Source organism: Rhamphochromis longiceps, linkage group LG19, assembly GCF_057381845.1.
Source record: "Rhamphochromis longiceps isolate RC_006_pf linkage group LG19, R_longiceps_female_GT1.1, whole genome shotgun sequence".
Lineage (NCBI taxonomy): Eukaryota > Metazoa > Chordata > Actinopteri > Cichliformes > Cichlidae > Rhamphochromis > Rhamphochromis longiceps.
Window position 1 is genome coordinate 18,397,902 of NC_140575.1, and position 24,423 is coordinate 18,422,324.

Sequence of the window (24,423 nt, forward strand, 5' to 3'; positions counted from 1 at the left end):
CTCTAACCTTGCACGGCAGGGTCAAGATGTCCCTGATAGCGGTTTTGAATAGGGGATTGAGGATCCAAACCTCCCCACCCGCCCCCACTGCTTTTGTGATCTGTCAGAGTTAACAATGACCTTGGACAGTTCAAAAATAAACCACAGAATATATGGGTGCTTTTAGAGCCCGCAGCCACCCCGGTGCTGTCGGATGCCAAAAGAGAAAAAGAGCCGTTTTGTTAGTCATCAGCTTCACACCAGGGCAGGGAATCAATCTACCTCCCTCTGCGCACAAGGATATGAGAGAGTTGAATTACGTCTGTGTGTGTGTTGGTGTATATGGTAAGTATGCACACACACACACACACACACACACACACACACACACACACACACACACACACACACACACACACGCACCCGGTGAGCACCTATTCTTTAAAGCATATGCAGGATAAATTTGTTGACAAGGTGGGTGTATTTGCAAGAAAGTATATGTTCAGGCATAAAGGTGAAAAAAATGTGCGTAATTTCATATATTTAGATTTTTCTTTTTGCTGTACAGCATCAGTTTTACCGCATAAACTATTTCTCCAAACTGACCATATTTATCACTAGTTAAAATAAGTGTGTGTAGTTCAATTTCAAGTTTTTTCTAAAAAGAAAAAATCTTGAAATTGGCAGCATATTATAACCACAGTAGGAAAGAATGCTATAAAATCAGAAGAACGAGAAACACTAAAGTCAAAGGATCTTTGGCCATTTTACTTCTATAGCAGGTTTAATTTTGAAAGTAGTGGAATAAAAACATTCAATATATATATTGGGGTTCTTTTTGCACTGATCTGATAATCAGTGAATGTTTAATAACATAATGCCTCGTTCACATATTTAAACAATTTAGAAAAACAAAACAAGTAGTAACTAATAGCTCAGGAACTATTATAGTCATTTCTTTACTTTAAACACACAAAAAGAATAAATTTTAAACGAACTAATAATAAATCTTCACTTCAGCAGTCTGTTACATACACAACTTTTTGGCTTTTTTTTAAATACATAAATGGGTCATATATAATACAGAACCTGATTTATGAAATGTTTTGCTTTATTTTTTTGGCTATATAGAATAAAGATAAATCTAAACTCTTCTTTGTGAAATCCTTTGACTCTCCAGAAATGAACTGAGAATTGTAAATTTTCATAATAAGTAATAAGTATTATTATAAGTAATTATATTATCATTAAACCCCCCAGGTGGTTCGTTTTGTTAGCGTTGTTGAAGAATTGCTGTTACTGCAGTGATGTATCCTAAAAAATAATCACTAACTCTAAAAGAAAGAATGTTATTTTAAGTTATATTTTAATGTTGCAGTGTAACTGATTGCTTTATTGTGATACAGGAAGTCTAAATAAGCCTAAATAAATCTACAGTGGGAAAAAATAATTGAACCCTAGTGAAGAATTTTAGAAAACAACACAAATAAATGTCTGATGCATTTTAATGTGAATTAAGGACATGGAGTTATAAAGCAACTCCGATCAAAGAATGAGCTATATTATCTTGTAACAAAACATGTATACAGCTAAAGCTGCTCTTAGGATAACACGCAATGTGCAAAAAGTACAAAATAAAAAGGTCAAATGAGTTTTTAATCAGTTTGGTTTTCTTAGTTGGGTTAACAAACCTTAAGAAAAACAAGTTATGGTATTAAGCTGAACTAACTATTTTTTGTTGTCATTTTTGTTTCATTTTACATGCTGTCAGTTTAACTGAACTTAATTAAGCATGAATCTCTTATGTCTACAACTTTTGAAGCCATTTGATACCAGTGTCAGTACAAAGACAGCCTTTTAGACAGTTCCCAATCATGGCATGAAGAATGAAAAGTTTAGAAGACTTAACCCTTGTGTTGTCCACGGGTCATTTTTGTCCTCTAAAGAAATCTTTTGCTATCAAAAATGTATTTGTTATTCATCAAATGGGCTGAAAATAACAGAAGTTATTCATTACTATACTATGAATGATTGGAATAAGTTTCAAGTAATTTGATTTATTTATGTGGTTTTTATTGAATTTTATAACGTTGGTGGTCCTCGTGGACAAAAATGACCCCAAAGTACAAAGTGTTGCAAAGAGCCGTATTTTCACACCATACTGTTTTCAAACATCTTTGATCTTGGATCACTGATGTGTGGGGTCAAGCACTGGTCATAACAACCACAACAGGCAGCACAATGAGGAGGCAGGTGCTCTATATTCAATGAAATTTTATTTATACAGCGCCAAATCACAACAACAGCCGCATCAAAGTGTTTCGTATTGTAAGGTAGACTCTACAATAATACATACACAGAAAGTATCCTCAAAAGCCTCCATTGCACTGGAGATTTGCATACTTTGATGAGCATACTTTTTTTTACCATGTTGTGCAAAGCAATGACCAGTAGGACAAAGCACATATTGTCCTCTAGTATAATGAGGAGGGAGAATCAATGTTCAGGAAGATCCAGGGTTAGAAGATATAGAAAATATTGTCAATATTTAGAGCACATGCTACCCTTTCTCTGAAAAAGCACATCAGCCACCTGCAGAAGTGGAAGAAGGCTATGAAGTGAAGAAAAGTGATGAAGAATCTGAACTATGTTCAAGTAGGTTCTCAGGCATCCAGGACATGGTAGTCTGAGGAGCTTGGAGAGAAAGTGACTGGGCTTCTTGAAGTTTCTTGAATTTTCAGAATGTGAAACTGAAATAGAAGATGTGTCAGAGGACTACACATCATCCATTTCAATTATGATGAAGACAAAGAATCAAGCAGGAAAGAGGAGTCAGCTGAGACAGAGGAATATTTGCAGTAACGTGAGGAAACACTGATCTGGTCTTCTAACCTTCCCAGTGACAGACGATGCATGACTCTCTCATGTGCCTCAGAGAAAGATGATCTACCACAGTCCAAGCACATGTGCCAGGTCCCATACTCCTTCAGTGGCTTTTCTACTCGAGTACTGAAAGCATTATGCACAGTGTATTCTGCTTGTATTCTGCTTTTTAACGTTCACATGCCAATGGATGCATCAGAGACCAAGTTGGGGTTCAGTAACTTGCCCAAGGACACCTTGGTAAGAACTCCAGACTAGAGCACACAGAGATTGAACCAACAACCATCCAATTAGCAGATGACCTGCTCTACAGCCAACTCAATGATGAACAAGGAGGGACAACAAGAGAGGAAGAAAAATGGACCGAATGCAGCTGTAGGCATATGTGGGTGTGTTGATTCTTACTGCCGTGCATCCAGTAGAGTCGCTACGGCCAGTTTATGACATCCTGAGTCTGGTAGAGAAGTTTTCATGCTGACACAAGATTAATCATAGAAGCACAAAAAGGACATAATTTCTTGATAAAGACACAATAGATGATCGTCGTTCATGACACAAACGTGCTCCCATTTGAGGTGTATGATGTGTGTTGGTGTTGACTTGACTTGAAACACAAGTGGGTGTTCCTCCTGCTGTGATGTAAGATCCTGGTACTGATGTGACTGTATGAGCACCAAGTCCCCTTCAGAGGACTCTGTCCCCTCCAACAGAACATCCAAGTAAACCAGGGAACTTTGAGACAAAAACATGGGCAGCATGTGATGCAGGTCCAGCTGTACATGGAACATGCTCGTGTGCGATGGCAAACCGTCTGTCCTGCAGTCAGGACACGAGTTGTCCCTAACATTGCAGGTTTCCAAAAGAAAACAATCACCTGTAACAGCTTGTTTACTGTATATGCCCCTTGGCCTGCAACTGCAGAAAGAATGCTGTCCATGATGGGACCAGTGCAGAGGAATAAACCTGAGCTTCCTCCTGCACTTGGGTCAAATATGGACACGCCTTTGTCCTCATGAAAGTTTGCCTTCACTCAGACTCATGCCCTCCTACCAAGCCAAAATATAGAAAATTGTCAGGCAATGAGTTGGAATAAAGTTGAATAAAACCTTGAAACACAGAGATGGATGATATTTTATACTTGTTGCTTCAAAGCAAACGGGGTCATTTTTGAGCCCTGAGGACCACAGGTGTGATTATGTGCTGCCATTTAAAATTTATAAATGGTTCAAAAAAAGAATTCTCACTAAAGTTCAACATACAGCACTCTGTATGTTGAACTTTAGTGAGAATTCTTTTTTTAATTTTTTTTAAATTTTTTTTAAATATTTAATTTAATTAAATATTTAATTTTCTTGTTTTATTTTCGCTAAAAAACAGGGTGTATTTTTTGTAAACAAGGTCTGGTGGCCCTAAAATGTAAAATGTTGGGTAAATTATGTGTTAATGTGTTGGTCTTAAGTAAAACTAAGGTGTAACACTGAATTGATTGACAATTTATACTTTTTACTTTAAAAAAACAGTCAAATGAAGTGGGGACATTTTTGACCCCTGAGGACCACCAGTGTGATTATTTGCTGCCATTAAAAATTTTCAAACGCTTGAAAAAAAACTTTCTCACTAAAGTTCAACATACAGCACTCTCTAGTTATTCAGATAGTCAAAATTATCTAAACAATTAAATATTTAATTTTCTCAATTTGTTTTCGCTAAAAAACAGGGTGTATTTTTTGTAAAGAAGGTCTGGTGGCCCTAAAATGTAAAATGTTGAGTAAATTTTGTGTTAATGTGTTGGTCTTAAGTAAAACTAAGGTGTAACACTGAATTGATTGACAATTTATACTTTTTACTTTAAAAAACAGTCAAATGAAGTGGAGACACTTTTGACCCCTGATGGCTCACATTGTATGCAAATCGGGAGGACATCACAAGGATGCCAACCCCAGGTCATGGCTACAGCAAATGTAAATATCACTGGGTTTCTGTTTGAAAACATTTGGTTACACTGGGCTAATGAGTAGGCACTGATCCTGTGGAAAAAAATGCAAACTAAATGTTACTTGTGAATCTTCTCAAGTTACCGAGATCTCCTTGTTGAATGAAGCCTCATCTGAGGTTTGCGCCTACTTTATTGAAAGTAAAACAACAAAATGAGGCTCAAAGGCAACCAGTCTAAACACAGACAGGGTCATTGTTCTAATACCACTATTTATCTAATACAACTCTCCCAACATTTACTTCCTAGAGCTTATTACAACTTTCATTAACTCCGAGTTACAAGAACTTGTGGTTTTTAACTTTTAAAGCACTATGAAAACAATGATAAATGATACATTTTAAGTTGTGTAAACTACAAAGACTGATGAGTCGATAACTAGATTTCAGTGTGTTTTTATTATAAAGCAAAACACTGTTGCTTGTCTCTTTTCTTGTGAATCTGATATCTACTAGCATATCAGGAGTGGCTGCTTTGTTTTCCATTATCGTTTTTGTTGCACAACTTTATCTTCTTGCTAAATACTTGGCATTAAATCTATTTCTGGGTCCTGGCAGCTCTCTAGTTTTGCTGAATAGACAGAAGCCCCCCCCCCCACACACACACACAAAAAAATCCTATTCAGTTGTCATTCTTGGCTTTCCAGCTTCTTATTAGCACTATTCATGTTTTGCAGGCCTTTAAGCTATAAAAAATTGTGGTGTATACGACAGCCCATGGGCTCAAGACGTCCTGGACACCAAAGTTTGAATGCTTCAGACAAGACTCACTTTCAGGATTTTTCTAGTGCAAGTAATCCAACAAACACAGCAACATAGTAGTGACTAATACTGTGTTGGAGACAGGATCATCTCAGATGTTCTCTTAGCTAAAGTTTGGCCTTTTTTCAGTGTCTTGCTCCTTCATTCTCATCATTGAATTAACCTCGACCCCTATATCTATATGTAGCTAGCCAACAGGTATTAACTGCCATATGTAAACTAGCCCATATTCACTAAACCCCGCCCAAAACATAATACTTAATAGTAATCTTCAGCTTGGGCCAAGTTATAGCAGCGCTGTTTATTTTTCTGAATGATTTTGAACTTTGATTCTATCCCTTAGTGGGACATTTTAGTCCTCTTTCCACCTTTGCATACTGCATAATATATAATATGACCGTACCTCCATGACCTGAAAAAAAGAGAGAAGACATGTAGCTCTTTCCTCAACTCTCCCTTTCATGTTCCCACACCTGGGTACAGTGCTTCATCGCCTTGCATCACCACATCAAATACCAGCTCCCAGCCAAACTCACATAGACTTCAGCCCTGAGGGGGTGACTGACTCAGCCATAGAGCACATCTGCCCTCTTGTTTTTATTACCATTCCCATCTATCCCTGCCCCCTGTCGCTCATCTGTCATCACCTGGCATTCAAGACGCAAGCTGCCATGACAGAGTTTTTACCGTAAAAGGGTGGAGATCAACTGTTTCTTCATACCAGAGAGCATTCATGTACAGCCAATGGCTGGAGTGAGGTTACTGATGTGCCAGCAGGGGACATGACCTTGGAGGTAAATCACTGTGGAAAGGCGTCATCTCAAACTTGTCATTCTTTCCTTTCTGGACAGGACATCTGTTGACAATCATAAGCTGACTGACTGCTTGTAAAAGTGATGCTTTGTTGAAACTACATACCGTAGTTTAAGGACAGAGCCTTCAGGTATAAAAACATTCCTTCTAATAGTCAGCAGAGTCCAACTCCTCCAGTAGACGTCTATGAGAAAATAACCCCACATCAGTAAACTCTTTTCTGATGGGTTTACAGTCTCATTTACTAATTTCAAATCTTATAAAGCATTATGTTTATTTTATAAATTAGAGTCTCAGTTAAGATGAATTTGATTTAGGTTAAATGTACAGAAATTTCAGGGAGCAAGATACACCAGTTACTTTTGCTAGGTACGCAAGAACCAAACTCAAACCCAATTTTCCTTCAGAACTGCCAGAGATTCAACAAGGTGCTGGAAACATTTTGCAGATTTTAATCCATACTGACACTATATGACAGCTTCACATATTCTCTGCAGCTTTCTCAGCTGCATGTCCATGATGTGAATCTCCTGTTCCATCACATCTGAAAGGTGCTCTGTTGGATTGAAATCTGGTGTTTCTGTAGTACAGTCCTTGTCAAACGCTCAGGTAGACTGTGGCATTTAAACAATGCTGATAGTAAGTTTGTCAAGAAAATATCCCCCAAACCTTAAACTACCAACAACCTCTCAACTACATTTGTGCTGTTGGTGCCTTTTCAAGCATTTTTTTAAAGTCATGTGACAAATAGTCTATCTTTTAGCTGTATGGCTAATTGTAGCCTACTAACAGACTGTTCAAGAACTTGATCTACTTTTTGGTTGTTTGTTTGTTTGTTTGTTTTGGGGGTTTTTTGAGGAAAATTCTAGTGGTTTATTTGTTAACCAAGCCAATTAGGATTAGTGTTATTTATCACTTTATGCTCCACCATTTTGACCAAACATAGTCACTTTTCGTTCCAAATAATCAACATGGCTTTGGATAAAATGCTAACACCGAAGCTTTAAAATGTAGAACCCATTGACTAGATCCTTATTATACACAGTCTAAAGTTATAAATAATCTACTCTATTATCAATGTTACAGTGGGCAAAATGGATGCTTAAAATCCATCCATCCATCCATTTTCTTCTGTTCATCCAGCGCATCCAGAGCTGCCATAGGACGTGAGGCGGGTACACCCTGGAGAGGTGGTGAGTCTGTCGGAGGGCTAACACAGACAGTGGTTCGCACTTTTGGGCAATTTAGATCAACCAATTAACATAACCAACTGCATGTCTTTGGACTGTGGGAGAACCCACGCAGACACGGGGAGAACATTCAAAGTCAACACAGAAAGACCCGTGTCAGCTGGTGGATTCAAACCCAGGACCTTCTTGCTGTGAGGCAACAATGCTAAGAATCGTGCTGCCCCAATTTTTCCCAACTGTTAATGTTAAGGCAACTTAAAAAAACCCCCAAAAAACCCAGCTTTTGTTGATTGGTGTATAATTTAGCCAAATATGATAGAAATCTGTGTTTATCAAGAATTCAAAAATGCCAAAACATTTATAGATGAGTAAAATAATTGTCCTAACTGTACAATCTTGGCTACGCGCATGTATACTCAGCCACCAAAGTTAATTTTAATCCAAGAAAAAAAAAACTATCAAATGCAAATGTGCAGTAGAAGGAAAGAAAGCTGGTCAATTCAGTATGCTCTGTTTTGTTGTTTATGACTAGTTTCAGCTTCCTCTTGGCCTTGCAGACGTGAGTGTGTGGATGAGTGAGGAAGGCAGAATTATTGTGTGAGGAAGCATAAATGCTGTGATAAATACTGTGAGCTGTGTGTGTGTTTGTGTGCGATTCATCACCTCAGACTCATTACAGCAAAACACGTCGGAGACTCTGTAGAAATCTGGATCCAAGTCAGGAATGGCCGGCGCTGGGTTGAATATTGTCTTCACTGCAACAAGAAACCATGCAGCAATCCATGTTATTGACCTCAGTGTCAAACGTCAACATCTACAGGATAACATGCAATCATTAGCAAGGCAGAAAAATATAATTGTTCTCCATAATAGACCCTGTTATAGCTGTCAGCCTGCTTTCAGAAGGACTTTTCATAAAGTCCCTCTGTGACACATTTTACAATTGTGTGGTGTTTCTTTTCCATTTCTGAGCCTCACTGCCAAGATCTGGCAATGCCTCAATTAAACTTTCAATGGGAACAAAGGCTAGCAGGCTACCGCTGGGGATTGCTCTCGCAAGCAAAGCTCAAGTGGATCAGCTTCTATAAAAAGACACCTTTTAAACAATTAAATTAGCATTCCCCGAAAAAGAAAAGAAACCCTAGTGAAAAGACCTTATATCCTGTAGCATTTTATGTTACGCCCTTAACTGCAGTTCCAGCAATGTATGTACGAAATGGATTCAGCACGAGATATACATTGAACCCCACATATGTGTGTCAGTGTGTGGGTGAGATGAGTTGTGACCCTTTGAGTGTGTTAAGGAGCACAAGCGAGGGAGAGAGCGAGAGTGTTTTTGTCAGGAGTAATCCTCTGTACGTGTTGCACATCACTGTCTGATGCATATTCATGAGCGAGGAGCATTAATGCATCTAATACCGTGATTTCTGTGTATGTGCGAGGATAAGCCCAGCTTGACGAAGCGATTAATTCCGATATCTCTGTGTACAAAATAAAGCCTCATGCAAGCGTGTGCATCTGAGGGAAATATATGTTCAGCGTTGGTGACATCAAAGTCTGTTGTGCTAAAGTGTGTGCCTAGTTGCTGCTTCTGTGTGTGTTTGCGTGGGCACATAAGAGAGCAGCTGCGTGGGTTTGCGCAGGGCTTTGGCCACCTGGCGCTTTGAGGTGGATGCTGGGCTGCTCGCGAGTAAAAGTGGAAATAATGTCTCCGTCTCTTTTTCAACTCACTCATACTGTACTGCAAATATGCCCATGTGAGCCAAGGCCATGTCACAGATAAGAGACACCGGGCTCTTTGCGACTCCCCTCTTTTCTCTCTCTCTCTCTCTCAACTCAATTGCACCTCAGCTTCCGTGAATTTGGGATCCAAGTTAAGTGCGAGATTTGCACCTCCATTTTGCGTTATAGAAAGCAGCTTGTCATCTGTCAGCAGAAAAATTTTAAATAGATTTCTTTTGGTTATTATTGATATAAGGATTATGTAAAAGTGATGCCTAACAACAAACTGAAAATCTCTTTTCAGACACCTCATGTTACAGTAGAACCACATGTTGACAGTCCCAACCCTGGTGATGAATTCACAGGGCACAAGCCCAGGAAAAATGTTCTGTTTCTTCTCTTCTCATGCCGTGCCTTCAGGCTTGGGATCTGTGGACTCTTTAAGCCCACCACTAGCTTTCCACACGAGTGAAATTTGGCTAAATTTGAAACAGGAGTTCAAGAGTTCTGTGCCCATGGTAAAAAAAAAAGGGTCCATGGTGTGGAAGCTGCCTGGACAAGCCAGAGAAGGTGATCTTGAATGGGAGGTCAGTCACTTTAAATCAGCTAGCTTTTTGTTCATACCTCACATGCTTCAAAGTAAAAAGGTAAAAAAAATTGCACTGTTCAAAATTTTATGGTTCAGTATAAAGAAATGTATTCATGAAATTTATTCTGAACTTGTGTTTTAACCATAGATTCTCCTTACAAGATGGAAATAACTTGTGGCTCTGAAAAGCCCAGCCACAGTTTAGCTCATTTGGGCTGAATGTTGCTTTCACAGTGGTCAGTGTGAATTCACAGCACTCATAGAAGACCAGTGAGTTTGGAAAAAAAAAAGCTTCTAGGTCTGAAAAGCAGCGTGGATGTGCCTTAAACCTGCATTTATTCTAATGGCCAGTAGGGGGTGATTCCTGTGGTTGCAAAAAAAGCCCAATTGTTTGAAAGTCTTTGAAAGAATGGTCCTAATTCCCACCTGATTTATTATCTGAGTAACATTTTATGGTCTCAATTAATAATTTCATGTCTTATAAAATACAACATGTTGTTAATTTTGTAAATCTTGATCCAGTGTAGAGGAAAAAAAGATAAAACAGGGTTGAACATGGCTACTTCCACGACGGCAGTGACGAAAATGCTCAATGGCTGACAACAACGGGCGGCAATATCCAACATCTTTTGTATACAGTATATGGTTTTAATTTAAATTGTGTTCATTTTTAACCCAATGAAATAAAGCTTTTAATGTGCCTCTTCTCTTACCCAAAAGGTGTTCCTCAAAAATGTCATTTTCTTTGCAAAACTGTACAAACCATCTTGAAAGCCTCCATATTTAAACTTACTTGTTTACATTCTAACACATTAAATTCTTATCCCTCCTACTCTTTTTAACAACTCACTCCTTCTCCTGTCACATTTTTTCTCAGTGCTCCCCAGAAGCTCACATGCACACTGAGCGAATGACTGCAATTAGGCACAGCAACACAAAACCTTTTGCTAATTATGGTATGTAAAACTTGATTATCCTGTTAATTGGAGTGAGTGTCACAACATATGTGGAGAACTTGAGCGGCATTAACAGCCCGCTTTTAGTCACAACATGAAGTGAAGCGCTAACCTTGCACTGTATGCCGTGTAAACAGGATAAATGGAGAAAGTATCACTGAATCATGCAGGATTACTCATGCTGTTGTCTTATTCAGGCTATTGTCAGTAATCATATTATTATTTGTAGCCAGAACAGCTAGAAAGCACAAAGTCTTCTCCTTGGCCTCATTTAGTATACATGCAATACACAATTTGAAGCACGGAAGCTTCCATATGCAGCTTGAGTGCCATTTCCAATATACTGATGCATAAAGGAATTGGCCTCACTGATGCACTGAGCTCTAAACGTCACATGAACCAGTGTCTGTGTCTCAGGTTGCTTTGTTTTGCTCTCCAGGTGTTAGTGAAATCACACAAACACACACGCACAAATGCTCACAGCTGCTGGGACAGATGTGGTAACACTGGGATGTGTGCACACTGAGTCACGTCTGGCAGAAAACTGTGTGCGTGTGTGTCATGACTGTGGGGTTTTTATGCTGGCAGGTTCAAAGTCTGGTCGCACATGTGGCGGCTGAAAGAGCAGCTGGAGCCGCTTCAGTCAGTTTGAGAATACAGTGGGAAAGGTGGACGGGAAAACAAAAGCAGAGAGAAAATAGACAGAGATCACTCACACACTCTGACATGCATGCATGCACTCGCACGCACACACACAGAAACACACACACACAAAAAGAAATGAGTCACCAGCAAGTGTGTGAAAGGGCTTTAAGAGGCTCTAATTGCATCTGGTGAGAAATAAAATAGCAGCTTCTTGCTCAGATAAGGAAGAGGGGGAGGAAGACGGGTGAAAACGGAAGAAGAAAGCACGAGTGGAACTACACTACTCCCACCATTTCCTCCCTTCTCAGAACTAATTTATTGCCATTAACTTCCCAATATTAAATGTTAGGTGGCAATAAATTACATATACACACATTTTCCCCTTAAATAAAAGGAAAATCTTCTTTTGAGGTTATCTTAACAAGTGTTTCTAAGAGCTGGCATCTACTGTATGTGTGGCTCCACTTGATGGTGACATTTGCGTAATTTGAGCGGCGCTTCACCCCCGCTGCCAAACCCATTAACACCCAGTCTCTCCAGAGAACTCCATTTACGCAATGCTCCGGCACGGCGACGTCGAGGTGGCATCTATGCCAAGCATCTTCACTCGCCTTGCCTCTCTTCTGGCGCCACATGCTGAGCCTAATCCCGTGGTACGGTCCATGCACCGAGGAAGGGGGGCTCAGGGAGGGAGGGTGGCGCTCGGCAAGGCCATCTGGGTATCCCATCTGCAACACGGCGATGGCTGCGACTCGTTCGTTCTGGCAGCCTGCAGCGAGCGATTATGGACGACAGGCCCTGATGACAGGAGCGAGAGGCTCCCCAGACGTCTCGAATGACGCGGACCGCTGCTAATAATAGGATGCTGTTAAAGATGATTAGCTCAGTAACCTGGTTATGAAAGAAAGGTGGAGGGAGGGAGGGAGAGAGGGAGGGCGGTGGCCTAAAATAGGGCTTTTGTCGATGCCGGACAGCACGAAACCTGCTCTACAAATGTGTGTGCGCATGCGATGGTGAATGTAGATTGGGGGAAGCAGCAGCGACTCTGGTGAAAAGATGCTTTTGTCAAGTTCTCATGCTCAACTTGCTAAAGTGATAAAAGTCAGTGGGAAGCCTCTTTCTAAGGAGAGATTGTGGGATACAAACAGCAAAGTCACATGACAGATTTGGAAGGATTTGAGCTGTCTCTACTGTGTTTTTCTAGCCTACAAAGAAGACATTGTGCAACAGATTATCAAGCCAAAGCGATGATCTAAAGGTACATAAAGGATTGATTAAACCACATTTAAAACGAGATTATGCAACTGTGCTGTGAGGTAATTACTTGAGCTTCATAAATCAGTTGCTTTAGAGTTCCCTTAAAGAAAGGGAAACCTTTGAAACTATTACCTCTCAACCACATGTGAAGGCAAAAAAGTTTCTGTTTTGAAAGAAAGCCCTTGAGAATGAGACAAAAAGTCATCATAGACAGAGCTGAATACTAGTGGAAAAGATTCAAATGGTTTTGCTCGCAATACTTTCCTCCCCAGTTCTGATATCATAATTGTGTAGGAGAAGGGGATTTCAGATAGTGTCTAACTATCCACAACAAGCCAAAGCACAGACAGAAAGGGAGAGGAATGGGAAGAAATAACAGACACATCTTCCGGTGAGTCATGATATGAGGTCCATTTTTGTTTTTCCATGTTTTTGTCATAGAATATAGCGTTATCACAAATGACTACCAGTCATAAAATCAGCATGAATGCTAAGTAGAGTCAGTGACATCTATCGCTGTGGAACAAGCAAGTTAAATCTTATATTTCCATCCATCCATTCCTGCATTCATATATCTCCACCTTCTCTGCATCACGGGTGGGGGGTTAAGAACCTATCCCAGCAGTCATAAAATTGAAAAATTCAGACAATTTTCATATTCAGCAGTTTTTAGTCTTTAACAGCTATTACATTTTTGGGGCACTCTTTGGGAAACCAGTCGATGTAATTTTAAAGTCAAGCTCAATAATTGTCATGTCTTTGTGGTCATAATGCTCTAAATCCTTTCAGTTGTTGAAAAGCCTGGATGCAACTGGACTCTTGCTACGGAGCCCTGCTGCTGGATAATGTTTTGGCATTTTCCTGCTGAAAGACACGGTGGCTCAGTGGTTAACACTGTTGAAAGCTCTGCAGGGCTGTAACTAGAAAGCTCTCAGTTACAACTAATTTTTATACACAACAACAGAAAGTGAAGATATATGTCATCGCTGCCTCTGCTTGCTACTTCTGAGACTCAAATGCGTGTGGGGCCCATTTCTGTAATATCTTAGCTTCCTTTTGTAACCAGGAAATTTTTCCTCTGGGTTGCGGTCTGTTTAAAATCACAGCAGCTGGAACAGATTCTAATAATAAACAATGAGAGCAACTAATTATTACTACCTGACTAAATTTTCTCCCTTTTTTTTTCTCCAATCTTTTTTTTTCCAGTGAATGCATGAAAGGAGGCTTGTGTGAAACCTCAGCTTAGCCAAGTATGACCAGAGGCTCAACATGGTCATGAATGAGGATTAGGACAGAAGCGGTTATATAGTCATATTTTTGGCAAAATTATGAAGGTTTGGAACATAGCGAGCACACAGATGGCCTCTGTGAAGTGGATTGGATTGCACAAGTAGTTTGAGAAGATTCCACAGACATTTTGATATTTCTTTGGACTACCAGGATCTATTCTAACAACATGAGTCCACAATAACCACACCCTCTGTTTTTTGTTTTGGGGAGAGGTTTTATGACTATTGTGTTACTATAGGTTTACTCTTTGTTCTGTATGGATACATCATACTGAGTAAACGTGTACTGAGGATTTCCAAATCTTTGAAATCTCAGCATGCAAAAGGTGCTCGGTAAATGATTTACTTTCTGACTTCAGAAACATGTGAGGAGGATATACTGGCTCACCTTTGTTGTCGCGAGCCATGCACATCGCCTGCAGGGACGTCTGTGGACTGATCTCCAGCTGGCATACCAGGACTTTTGTGTGGCTGATGGCTGGGAGAGCTTCCTGTAGCTCCTCTGCACCCAGCAGCATGTTGGCACCGGCCACAATTACAATGGCATTCTCACCTGTCCGTGAACGAACATAGAGACATGTGAGACTCCACTGGAATTTTCAAAATCATCAATATGCCATGACATGAGAAGAATGAAATGTAAATTTCAGTTTTTAAACTTTGGCCTACAAAGACAGGAAATATTTCTGTTTTCTAAGCAGCAATGATTTTCCACCGCAGGAACTTCTCCCTGAGACTAGGATGCTTTGGAGTGTATTTCAAGACAAATATATAAATATAGATACTGCCCCGGTTGCTGCTATCAGTTGGAAATAAGCATCAAAACATCTACCACATTGCTCAGGTGTATCTGAGCTTCCTAATGCATGTATTCCTTTGGAGGCACTGTTCTCTACATAGTTAAAAATGATAATAATTCACAGATTTTTTTCATTACTTTTCAACCACCTGAAATAAGATCCAGTTACATTTAAAATGCAAGTTTTATCTAAATACTTATTTTAACAGTTCAAACTGAACTTTGAAGCAAAGTGTGAGACCATTAGCAAACAGGAGAAATAGGTTTCTGACATATTTGAGTAGACTTCCATATGAAGACCCTATTTTTTCTTTCAAGCAGCAGTTTCCAAAGCTGATAGTTAACACTAAGTTAACAAAAACTTCAGTTGCTTTAATGGCCACTTGAGGCTGTCTATAAAAGTGTGTGAAATTAGTGAATTTTATTATGTTCAAAATAGTTGGTATGTATGTGTTTGTTACACCTGCACAGTTTATGGATGAAACATGCTAACCAATAATTTAGGAGGCCACTGTCTCATCCACAGATAGTCATTCGTGGCTCAAAAACCAACATGGCAAAGGGTAAAAGACTAATGTTGAGGTTTAAAACCAGTGGGAGAATTCACAGTGGTTATGTCCATGATTTTATCACACTTTTTTTAATTGAATCTGAAATTCACTCAGTCAAATTATGCTGATTGGTGAGCGACAGCTGGACACCACATACCAGACAGTTACAGCAGTTAGCTGGTTTGATTTTACTTGACAGCTCACACTCTTTTTAGAGTGAGTTTCAGTTTCTTCCTTCTGGAAAGGCTTAATGTAGAACAACACAGTGTAAAAATAACTTTGTTTCAGCAGACATCATTCAGAGGAACAAATCTTAGCTTGTACATCTTGTATGATTTCATTTTTTGGCAGAGTGTTGTATTTTATTTCTGTCTGTGTTTTCAAAATTGTGCATGTAAGGACAGATGACTCAACTCTGCAAACCAAATCTATCTACCGAAACAAATAAAGTAACATGAATCTCAGTAGTATCAGTTCTATAATAAAATTTTCACAAATTAATATTATAATTCTGTCTATGTAATATAGCTCAATGTCTTGTCAGTAAAAGTGTAAGGATAGTCAAAGAAAGTATTAGCTAGTGTAACATGTAACTGTAAAATACTGTAAAACAACTTCTTACTTGTGAAATTTTATTCCCTGTTCCCTTTCTTGTAGTGTTCCCTTCATTGGAATATCCAAAAGCAGAACAGAGTTTGTCATTTAATATAAGAATGACGCAAAACCCATACTCAGTTCCCTGAACAAGACGGCAGCAATAGAGATGTGCCATGTATGGGATTTCTAGGAACTAAAATAAGTTAAAGGGAAATTGTTTGTCTTTGCACCGGAAATGGCCATTTTTTCATTTGGCCAAGTCTATGAACTTTAGGAACCCCACTGAGGCATTTTAGACAGTCCATGCGAGTCATTTGGTTAATCCATATTCAATTTTAAAACAGCGAGACTGTAAAAAAGCCGGGGTGGTAGAGAAAGACTGAACATGAATAAATGAGAGGACTAGCGTTAACTACAACAAAGGAATTGGAAAAATAAATAATTAAGTCCCTAAGCGTGAGTCTTTTAGGCTGTGTGTAAATGGAAACAAACAACAGTATGAAGTTAACATAATTTCCTTAGGGATTCTGAACCTGTTATTTCCTTGAAAAAAAAAATATCTACGAGTAAAAAACATGTAACAAGCAAAAACTTTGGTGCAAAAGCACATCTGATGTGATGGTCAAGAGGTAAAATTGTTTTAAATTATAATCTTTAATAAATAATTAATTGTATTATAGTTTTGTATTATATGTATGTTTTTATTTTCTTTTGATTAATAATAATTTTTTAATATTTTTAATATTAAAAACTCAAATTTCTACATATTTTTTCAAAATAAAAAAAATAAAAAAAATGCACATTCGGACAGCGTGAGGGTAGGGTTTGGGAGATCACCAATGATGACTTAAATCTCACAGGATGAAACACAAACTAAAGAATTTCATGTGATAATATTAAAGTATGCTATAATCTCTAAAAATTATGTTGAAGCTTTTTTTTTTTAAATGACTGAATTAAGTGATCAAAGATATCATGATGATATTCATCCATCCACCTATTTTCTACCACTTGTCTGTGTAATGGGGACAGCGGTCTAAGCAGAGATGCCTAAGGCAGACATCACGGCATCAGCCGAAAAACATAATCTCTATTATTATTATTATTATTATTATTATTATTATTATTATTATTAAAAATGATATATTATTAAATTACTATTTTATATTTTCATATAAAATATTTTATTTTTATTTTATGTAGACAACACTCCATTTACATTAAAACTAAAGGCATTTCCTTGATATTGTTATTTAATTTCGCATCATTTCTAAGTACACTGTAATTTGAGGGGGGTTTTTTTGTTTTGTTTTGTTACCTGTTACAAACGTGATCTCAAATTCAAATTTTTTTGAATCTCTGATATTCGGTTGTTTTTTAAAAAATATATTTTTATTACTCATCACATCCTTAAATAGCTAAACGCATGATATTGATTTAATAGACATTTTAAACACTAAAGTGCCACTTTCAGCCTCACCTACTACCTCGCCTCTCATAGATGTTTTTAATATCCTCACCGTTTTCAACAGAAATTGCTCCCCATGTGGAAAGGCTCACAGTTAAACACACAACTGTCCATACATCTTATTGTGTGGACATCACAGATGCATATGTAGTGAAATTCAAGTCTAAAACTGACACCACAGTTTAAAATAACTTTTTTTTAGTTCAGGTTAATCCCCTTTTTGTGCCAGGGAAACAAAGAAATCTTCCCTATATAAAGTTTTTCATCTCTTCATTGCAAAATATTTGAACTCACAAAATATACATACTGGCCATGAACATTGGTAAAAGGCATCCTTTATCATTTGATATCAGCTGATACATCTTTGCGTTCCTGGTGGATACTCGGGAGGGCTTGACGCTGGTGTTCGTCCAAGTGTTTTTATGACTATAAACAGGTGTTATAGCAGTAGTGACTCAGTGGGCTGAGCTGTCCTGTGTGTGTATTAAAAAAAACAGTGCACTCACAGGCCCCCATGCACTCTAGGCTGTACATAGAGGAGGCCATGTGAGCGAGGCTGTAGGTTAGCGGTAGAATTTACCTGCATCGTCAACAGTGATGGAGGCAGCTCCTGTGACTGCATCAGAGCTCTGCTTCACAAATTCTGCAACAGAGAATGAAAGTATTTGTTTGTTCCTGCAAAATGGAATATTCACCATACATACCTCTGGCAAGTAAAATGTTAAAATAGAAACCCTACCAACTGTCAGAACTCAGAGCAGAACTTCAGTAGCTTCAGTATTAACAAAGCCAAATGATTTAACAATAGGGAGAACTTGCCAGTGTATCCAAAAAACCTTGAAAAGAATTGGCAAAATGCAGACTGAAAAAGGTTGGCTCTGAATGTGAACTTATTGCAATGCACCATGAAAATGGAAACCAATTTGGCACGCAACGTGGAAAAACCCTCTTTCTTACCTGTGTGGACGCCGTTGTCCTTGAAATTCTGGATGTAATTGTCTCCAAAGAAGTCTTTTCCAACCTAGAAAAGATTGAAGGCAAAACGATTACAACAAAGAGAGTGTCAAGCTGGGTCAGACTTGGTTAGCGGCAACTTTTGAAAAGTGGTATACTCAAATCTCTGTTGGGCTGGATTTTCGTGTGCCCTGCCAGCATACTGGCATGGTGCCGCCGCCGAAGATGTGCAAAAACGAACACACAAAAGTCAACAAACGCACACACGCGCAAACACACGACCAGCTGCGCCAAGCCTTGAAGACACGATAACCCCGCCTTCACGCCTCTTCATGCCCACCTCGCTTTCGTTTTCTTTCCCTCCTGCCCCTCTTCCCCTGATCCGCTCTGGGATGTCCACATCTGTAGCTACTTTGGGTTGTGGAAGGGGTCCCCACCTTGCCCCGAGGCGCTTACTTCGAACCCACGCTTTCCAAAAAACGTGCCAAAATGCGGGCACTTCTAACTGCCTGTGATGATGGGTTGGGATGGTATTGGCTGCTTGGCCCCATTCTCTTTGAAGAGCGGCCTTCCATCTTGGCTGTTTTTGACAAGCCCGGGTGTCTATTTTTGGGTTCTCCCCATGCCCGGAGAGCTCCTCCCGCACTGGGTTGTTATCGATCGGGCCTCTTTGTTCTGACAGAGGTGGGGCTTTGGTGCTTTAGTGCTCAGGTTGAAAGGCCATGCTGAGCTTACTGATTGGAGACTCAGGGTTGCACGATATGGGAATAAGCTTGTTTGAAGGCGCGCAAGTGTAGGTGGGCGTATGCATGTGGTACGGTATTGATCAAGAGAAAATGAAGGATGGAGAGTCGATGGAGTGAAATGACTGAAGTGTGAACGAAGCTAAAAGGTTTTGAAGAGTTGTTAAATAGTTGGTGGGCTTTGGTAGCTGATGGCTGATTATCTGCACTGAGTAAGATGTGGACGAGCCAAAGGGTGGACAAGAAAAAGTGTTTCTTTTTAAAAAGAGAGAACACATATTAATGCTAAAATCCAACAAAAACTCCAAACTTTGACTGGGGTGCCATACCTTGCAGACCATAGCAGTTTTGACTCCAAGTCTGGCAGCCTGTATGCACTGGTTGGCCCCCTTTCCTCCAAAACCGATGAAGAACTTGTGACCATGGATGGTTTCCCCTGCTTTGGGTAGCCTTGGTGCCTTGCTGAGAGAAAACACAGTGTGTAACTATAGTATTTACAAAGAGAAACCCCTCATGGGATTGGGAAAATAAAAAATGAAGGATTCCTCTACTTGAAGGAATGCTTTGGTTGGTTTTTTTCATCTCTTCATACTGCACATAACAGTTGGAAAACCTTCCATCAAAGTTAAAAAAAAATGTTTTGTTTGGCACTGCGAGTGTCAAAATGTGAAGAAAACCCTTCAGGGCTCAAATCCTTCCCTAGTTAAGCTATTTATTTATCACTGCAAAGCGTGCAAAACCACACAAACAAAGTTTTTTTGTGGAGTCTGCTGAGGATTATATCTTTTGAAGGTCTTTCACTGAGAGGTCAACTTAATGCAAACATTGCTGGAATGAATGGAAACTTGTTTCCTTCAGTGTTTTTTCCCTGTCTTTTTTCAAAAAGAAACTTGCTTTATAGATTTAAAATGTACTTTTGTACCTAGACATTCAGCCAGATGTGCCAATACAAGTGTCTCCAAATTTGCAAATGATGCAACCATTGAATCCCACAGATGTCTCAACTTGACACTGGCTGTGCACGTAACGCCTGAGTCATGAGATTTGGTCAAGTCCAGCCCCTGCCCTCGAGGTTGATATGCCACAGGTGGGTGCCCTCAGGAGGAGCTGTCTGTGCCCTAATTCTTCCAATCACAGAGCCAGAATGGGTAATGAGTAACAGTGCATAGACAGCAGACAGCTTCATGTTGTATGTCAGGACTCTGCGGTTTGGCTCTGGGCAGTGCTGGACTGAGGCCAAAGGGTTTGCGGGTGGCAAAATGTTGTCATAAACTTGTTTTCCTCCCTGTTGTTGCTCTTTTTCGTGCCTTTGTGCGCGTTTGTGTGTGTATGTCAGCGTGTTTGTGGCAGGTGTGCTGTTACAGTAAGTTCACTCAATCCCAGGATTTCCAGTAACTGAGAAGCCGGTGGCAAACACTAGAGGTTGTTCTAAATGCTGCTGTTTTTGCACAACTGTGTGAAAACAACTGACATACCCCAGGCTATAACTGGATGTAAGGTCAGTCAGGCTAAAACGTGGTAAGAAGGAAACAGAACAAAGGTTTAACACATAAAACACACACACACACACACACACACACACACACACACACACACACACACACACACACACACACACACACACACACACACACACACACACACATCTTTTTTAAAAAGTTTCCCACCTGTGTCAGCACCATGCAACTCTTGAATAAGAACAGCACTGACACTGACACATTTTAATCAAGTGTCAAAAACCCAGAAGAAGAAATCTGAAATGTGATTTTTTTTTTGTGCCTAAAGGCAAAAAAGGCAGAAAGAAAAAAATCACAAAGTCAGCATTACAATACAGAAGCTAGAAAGAAAAGGGAGGCAGTCATGTCATCTGCCATTAAGACAGTTTGTTTTGGTAGCACAGAGGCTCACCGCGAGGTTTCACAGCTCACAGTGGCAAAAGAAAATCCCAGAAACAGTTTGACAGAAAACCACCTCTGAACCGCAATGTGCCATTCAGAGACTTTGTTTTATTTGCATAGATTACCAAATCAAAACACACCTTAAGCCCAGGCAAGCTGTCTCCTGATGTCAGACAGCCAAGCTAACTTGTTGCTTGCAAAACCTTGCAATATCTATGTACCTATATCCATATTTATATAATGTATCACAGATGATAAGGATAAGCAGAAGTGTACAGTTCTACTACTGTTTACATTCAGGGGTGCCATCATTCCTAAATTGATGCATTGTGAGTCTGCTCTGACTTTCCGAGTGGGAAACCTGAGTTCAGGGGGCGTTCCACAAAATTTCAACTGGGAACATGGAATTTCAGACTAATTCAGGAATGCACCATTAATTTCACACAGTTTTTTTTCCTCCTGGCTCTGTACACTGTCACTGGGAACATTGCCCTTATAAGGTCATCTAAGGCACACAGATGCCCCACCCACCTCCTGTTCAAATGTTGCACATACCAGGGGCAGCCAATCAGAAGACATCTGGCTTAAAGGGAGAGTGACCTTCAAAGGGAGAGGATCTAAAAGGGCTTTTTTCAGACTGGATGAACTGAGGGGCTGTAGCAAGATGCAATAATAGAACAATAAGGATTATTTCGAAGTGTGAATCACTCAAAGCTACTCTAATTAGAACACAGGAATAAAAATAAGGAGCTGGAAGTGAGCAAAAATAAAAGTCCACTCTAAATTCTAGTACCAAAGCAATGCAAGAGTCATCATAGGGTGCTTTAAAACATAATTGAAACTCAGTGATACTGTAGGAGCAGCACCTGGTGACAGTGGTGAGAGAGAAAACTTTTCCTAACAGATGTAACCTATAAAAGAACTAGGCTCTGGAGCCAGTTGGAGCAAGGGGAAAGCATAAATAAAAAGTGTCCAAAGAGGCATTTGTGGAAGACCAGAGTAGCATACAAAATACAGAAATCCCCATAGTTTTATTTAGACAGTTTCATGGAGATGTGATGCAAATATTTACAGAGACCAAGACGTCTAAATGACTGTGAGTCAGCCTCCTTTACAGTGTTTTGTTTTTGCTGTATTACCAGTTGGAATTTCTTAAACTTTGCCCCTGATAAATAACCCCCTATAATTATTCTAAGTTACCAAAAAACTGATATGTATGGTATGCATGGCAAAACTACAACACAAAACACAACACTTTAAAATAAATGTAATAACTCCATAGTGAAATAGCTGCATTGAAAGCGCATTTTGTGCAAGTCTTACAATAGAGTTACAACAATAATATTTAAAGGGATGGCACAAGATGGTAGAGGCAAATAAAAATGTCAGATTGTAGTAAATAAACAAACATACCAGACTTTTTCTGAATTTTGTTGACTAAAACTTAACATGTTTAAAGCCTGCTACAAAAGTAGTTTTGGTCTCTACAGTTAATTTCTTCCTTCGTAAAAAGTCCATGATTGATGGTTTCTTTCAATAACTCATGCATTTACATTTTATTAAGGTTTGCATTTTTAGGATTAGAGCTACTTTTATTTATCGCTTCGGACTCTGTAAGGCTTCACCTCTGTTAACTAGAGTCACTGAACTGGTCCGCTATACCATGACTGTAGTGTTGGTGCATTTTGGATGCAGTTGCCTGACAAATAATATTACTTTCTAACTGTACTAACAGATGTCTAAGATTTCCAGTTTTGTTGGGAGAAATCTTTGGTTTTTATTAATCCGTTATATAGCACTAATTAACAGGTATCCATGTCTCTCTGTTGACCCTGTGTTGTTGTGTTGAGATGGTGATGGTTACAAAGCTAAAGTCAAAGCTTAAACAGATGGATGACTTAACAGTGGCAACAGGCATCTATAACATGCAGTTATTTTTGCAATAATACTGAGTCATACTGTGGTGTAGCTAGTGAAATGGCTAACATTTCTTGTTGTGTTGAACGGTTTAAAGGCTGTGTGGAAGAGCATTAATCCGCATCCTTCCTACAAAGGTCCCTTATCAATGCCCAAATTTCATTTTTAATCAAAACATTCAGGAAACTGATGTTAGTGACAAAGTGCCAATTTGGCTTTCCAAAAACTGTTAAAAAAATGAATAAATAAGTAATGAGCCTAACTATTGTGGATGACGGTCTTACTCCACATTTGGCCGACAGCCACCTGAAGCCGGATGAGTGACAGGTAAGATAAACAGATTTCCAAATTCCTAAATAAACCCACCCACGCCTGTTCAAGCCCAGAGAGACACTTAGCTATTGTTGTCTGCGGTGAGTGTACCAAACAAACAGGGCGGTTATGTGCTAAAGTGCAACCTTAGTGCATTTTCTCCCACGGAACCAAGAGGCCAAAAGCAGGTGTGCAGTGACGTGAAGTGTTTGCTTTCAGGCTGGCCCTCATTTCCCTCTCCCTCCATCTCCATTAAAGTCATTTCTCAGCTGCTGGTGAGCAACAGGGGGGAAGCAGACATGGACAAAAACAAGCTGATATGATGTTTTTGTTTAGATTTTTCTGGGGGGTTTTCTGGGGAAAGTTAGAAATGTCTTTCCAGTTCCAAGCACAACTTCCAAAGTGAACTTGCAAAATAGGATGAGGGAGGTCATGCTTTCATTTTTATTAATTGAAACTTTATTAAACTACAGAACAGTGGATATTGGGTGGTTGTATTAAACATAATAAACATTTTAACTGAAGTGTAATGACCTTCAGCTCTTATTATGACTCAGACAAGTGGTTGTTTTTCCAAGTTCACGCATGGCTCAGAGGATAATATTATGTGCTCATCTTATATAATTCTCCTTGTCCACAAAGGTCCTTTTAGCTGACGTTCCAGTAAATCAGAACAAGGTGAGCAGATTTAACAAAGAACAGGCTGAGTGAGGACAGCATACCTTACATGGACATGGCGAAATGCTCCACCAACAAGAGGTGCAGTGTGTGAGTATACGTGGGTGTTTATATTTGTGTGGTCACACCATTTGTTGGAGTCACATGTGTGATGCCATTTTTTTACGTGGTGGTCTATATCAGGCTTGGCAAACCAACAATTTCAGAACACGGGAAATACAAATAATAAAATTAACCTTTATGATGATTTGCTAGAATGTCTAAAGTTTAGCAATACATATGTTTTTCCTCATCTCATATTCTTAGCTTAAACATTAAATGTACATCGTTTTATTCCTGTGTAGGCCTTACCCATCATTTTGTTATATTTGGCTTCCAAGAAGCCACACTATTTTAAAGCAAGAACTCTCCAGGGTTTCTGAAGGTCTT

General features: G+C 39.4%; 1 protein-coding gene across 2 annotated transcripts in view; it reads right to left on the bottom strand.

The window, feature by feature from the left end:
* rbks (ribokinase) overlaps positions 1 to 24,423 on the bottom strand; it is a 59,739-nt gene that overhangs the window by 19,049 nt on the left and 16,267 nt on the right. For both annotated transcript variants that reach the window (XM_085391977.1, XM_085391978.1), the window contains exons 3-7: positions 19,519 to 19,651; positions 18,450 to 18,513; positions 18,073 to 18,135; positions 14,466 to 14,630; positions 8,283 to 8,374 (exon numbers count right to left, since the gene is read on the bottom strand). In XM_085391977.1, the coding sequence (XP_085248103.1) occupies positions 8,283 to 8,374; positions 14,466 to 14,630; positions 18,073 to 18,135; positions 18,450 to 18,513; positions 19,519 to 19,651 (517 nt within the window). The remainder of the gene's footprint in view (positions 1 to 8,282; positions 8,375 to 14,465; positions 14,631 to 18,072; positions 18,136 to 18,449; positions 18,514 to 19,518; positions 19,652 to 24,423) is intronic.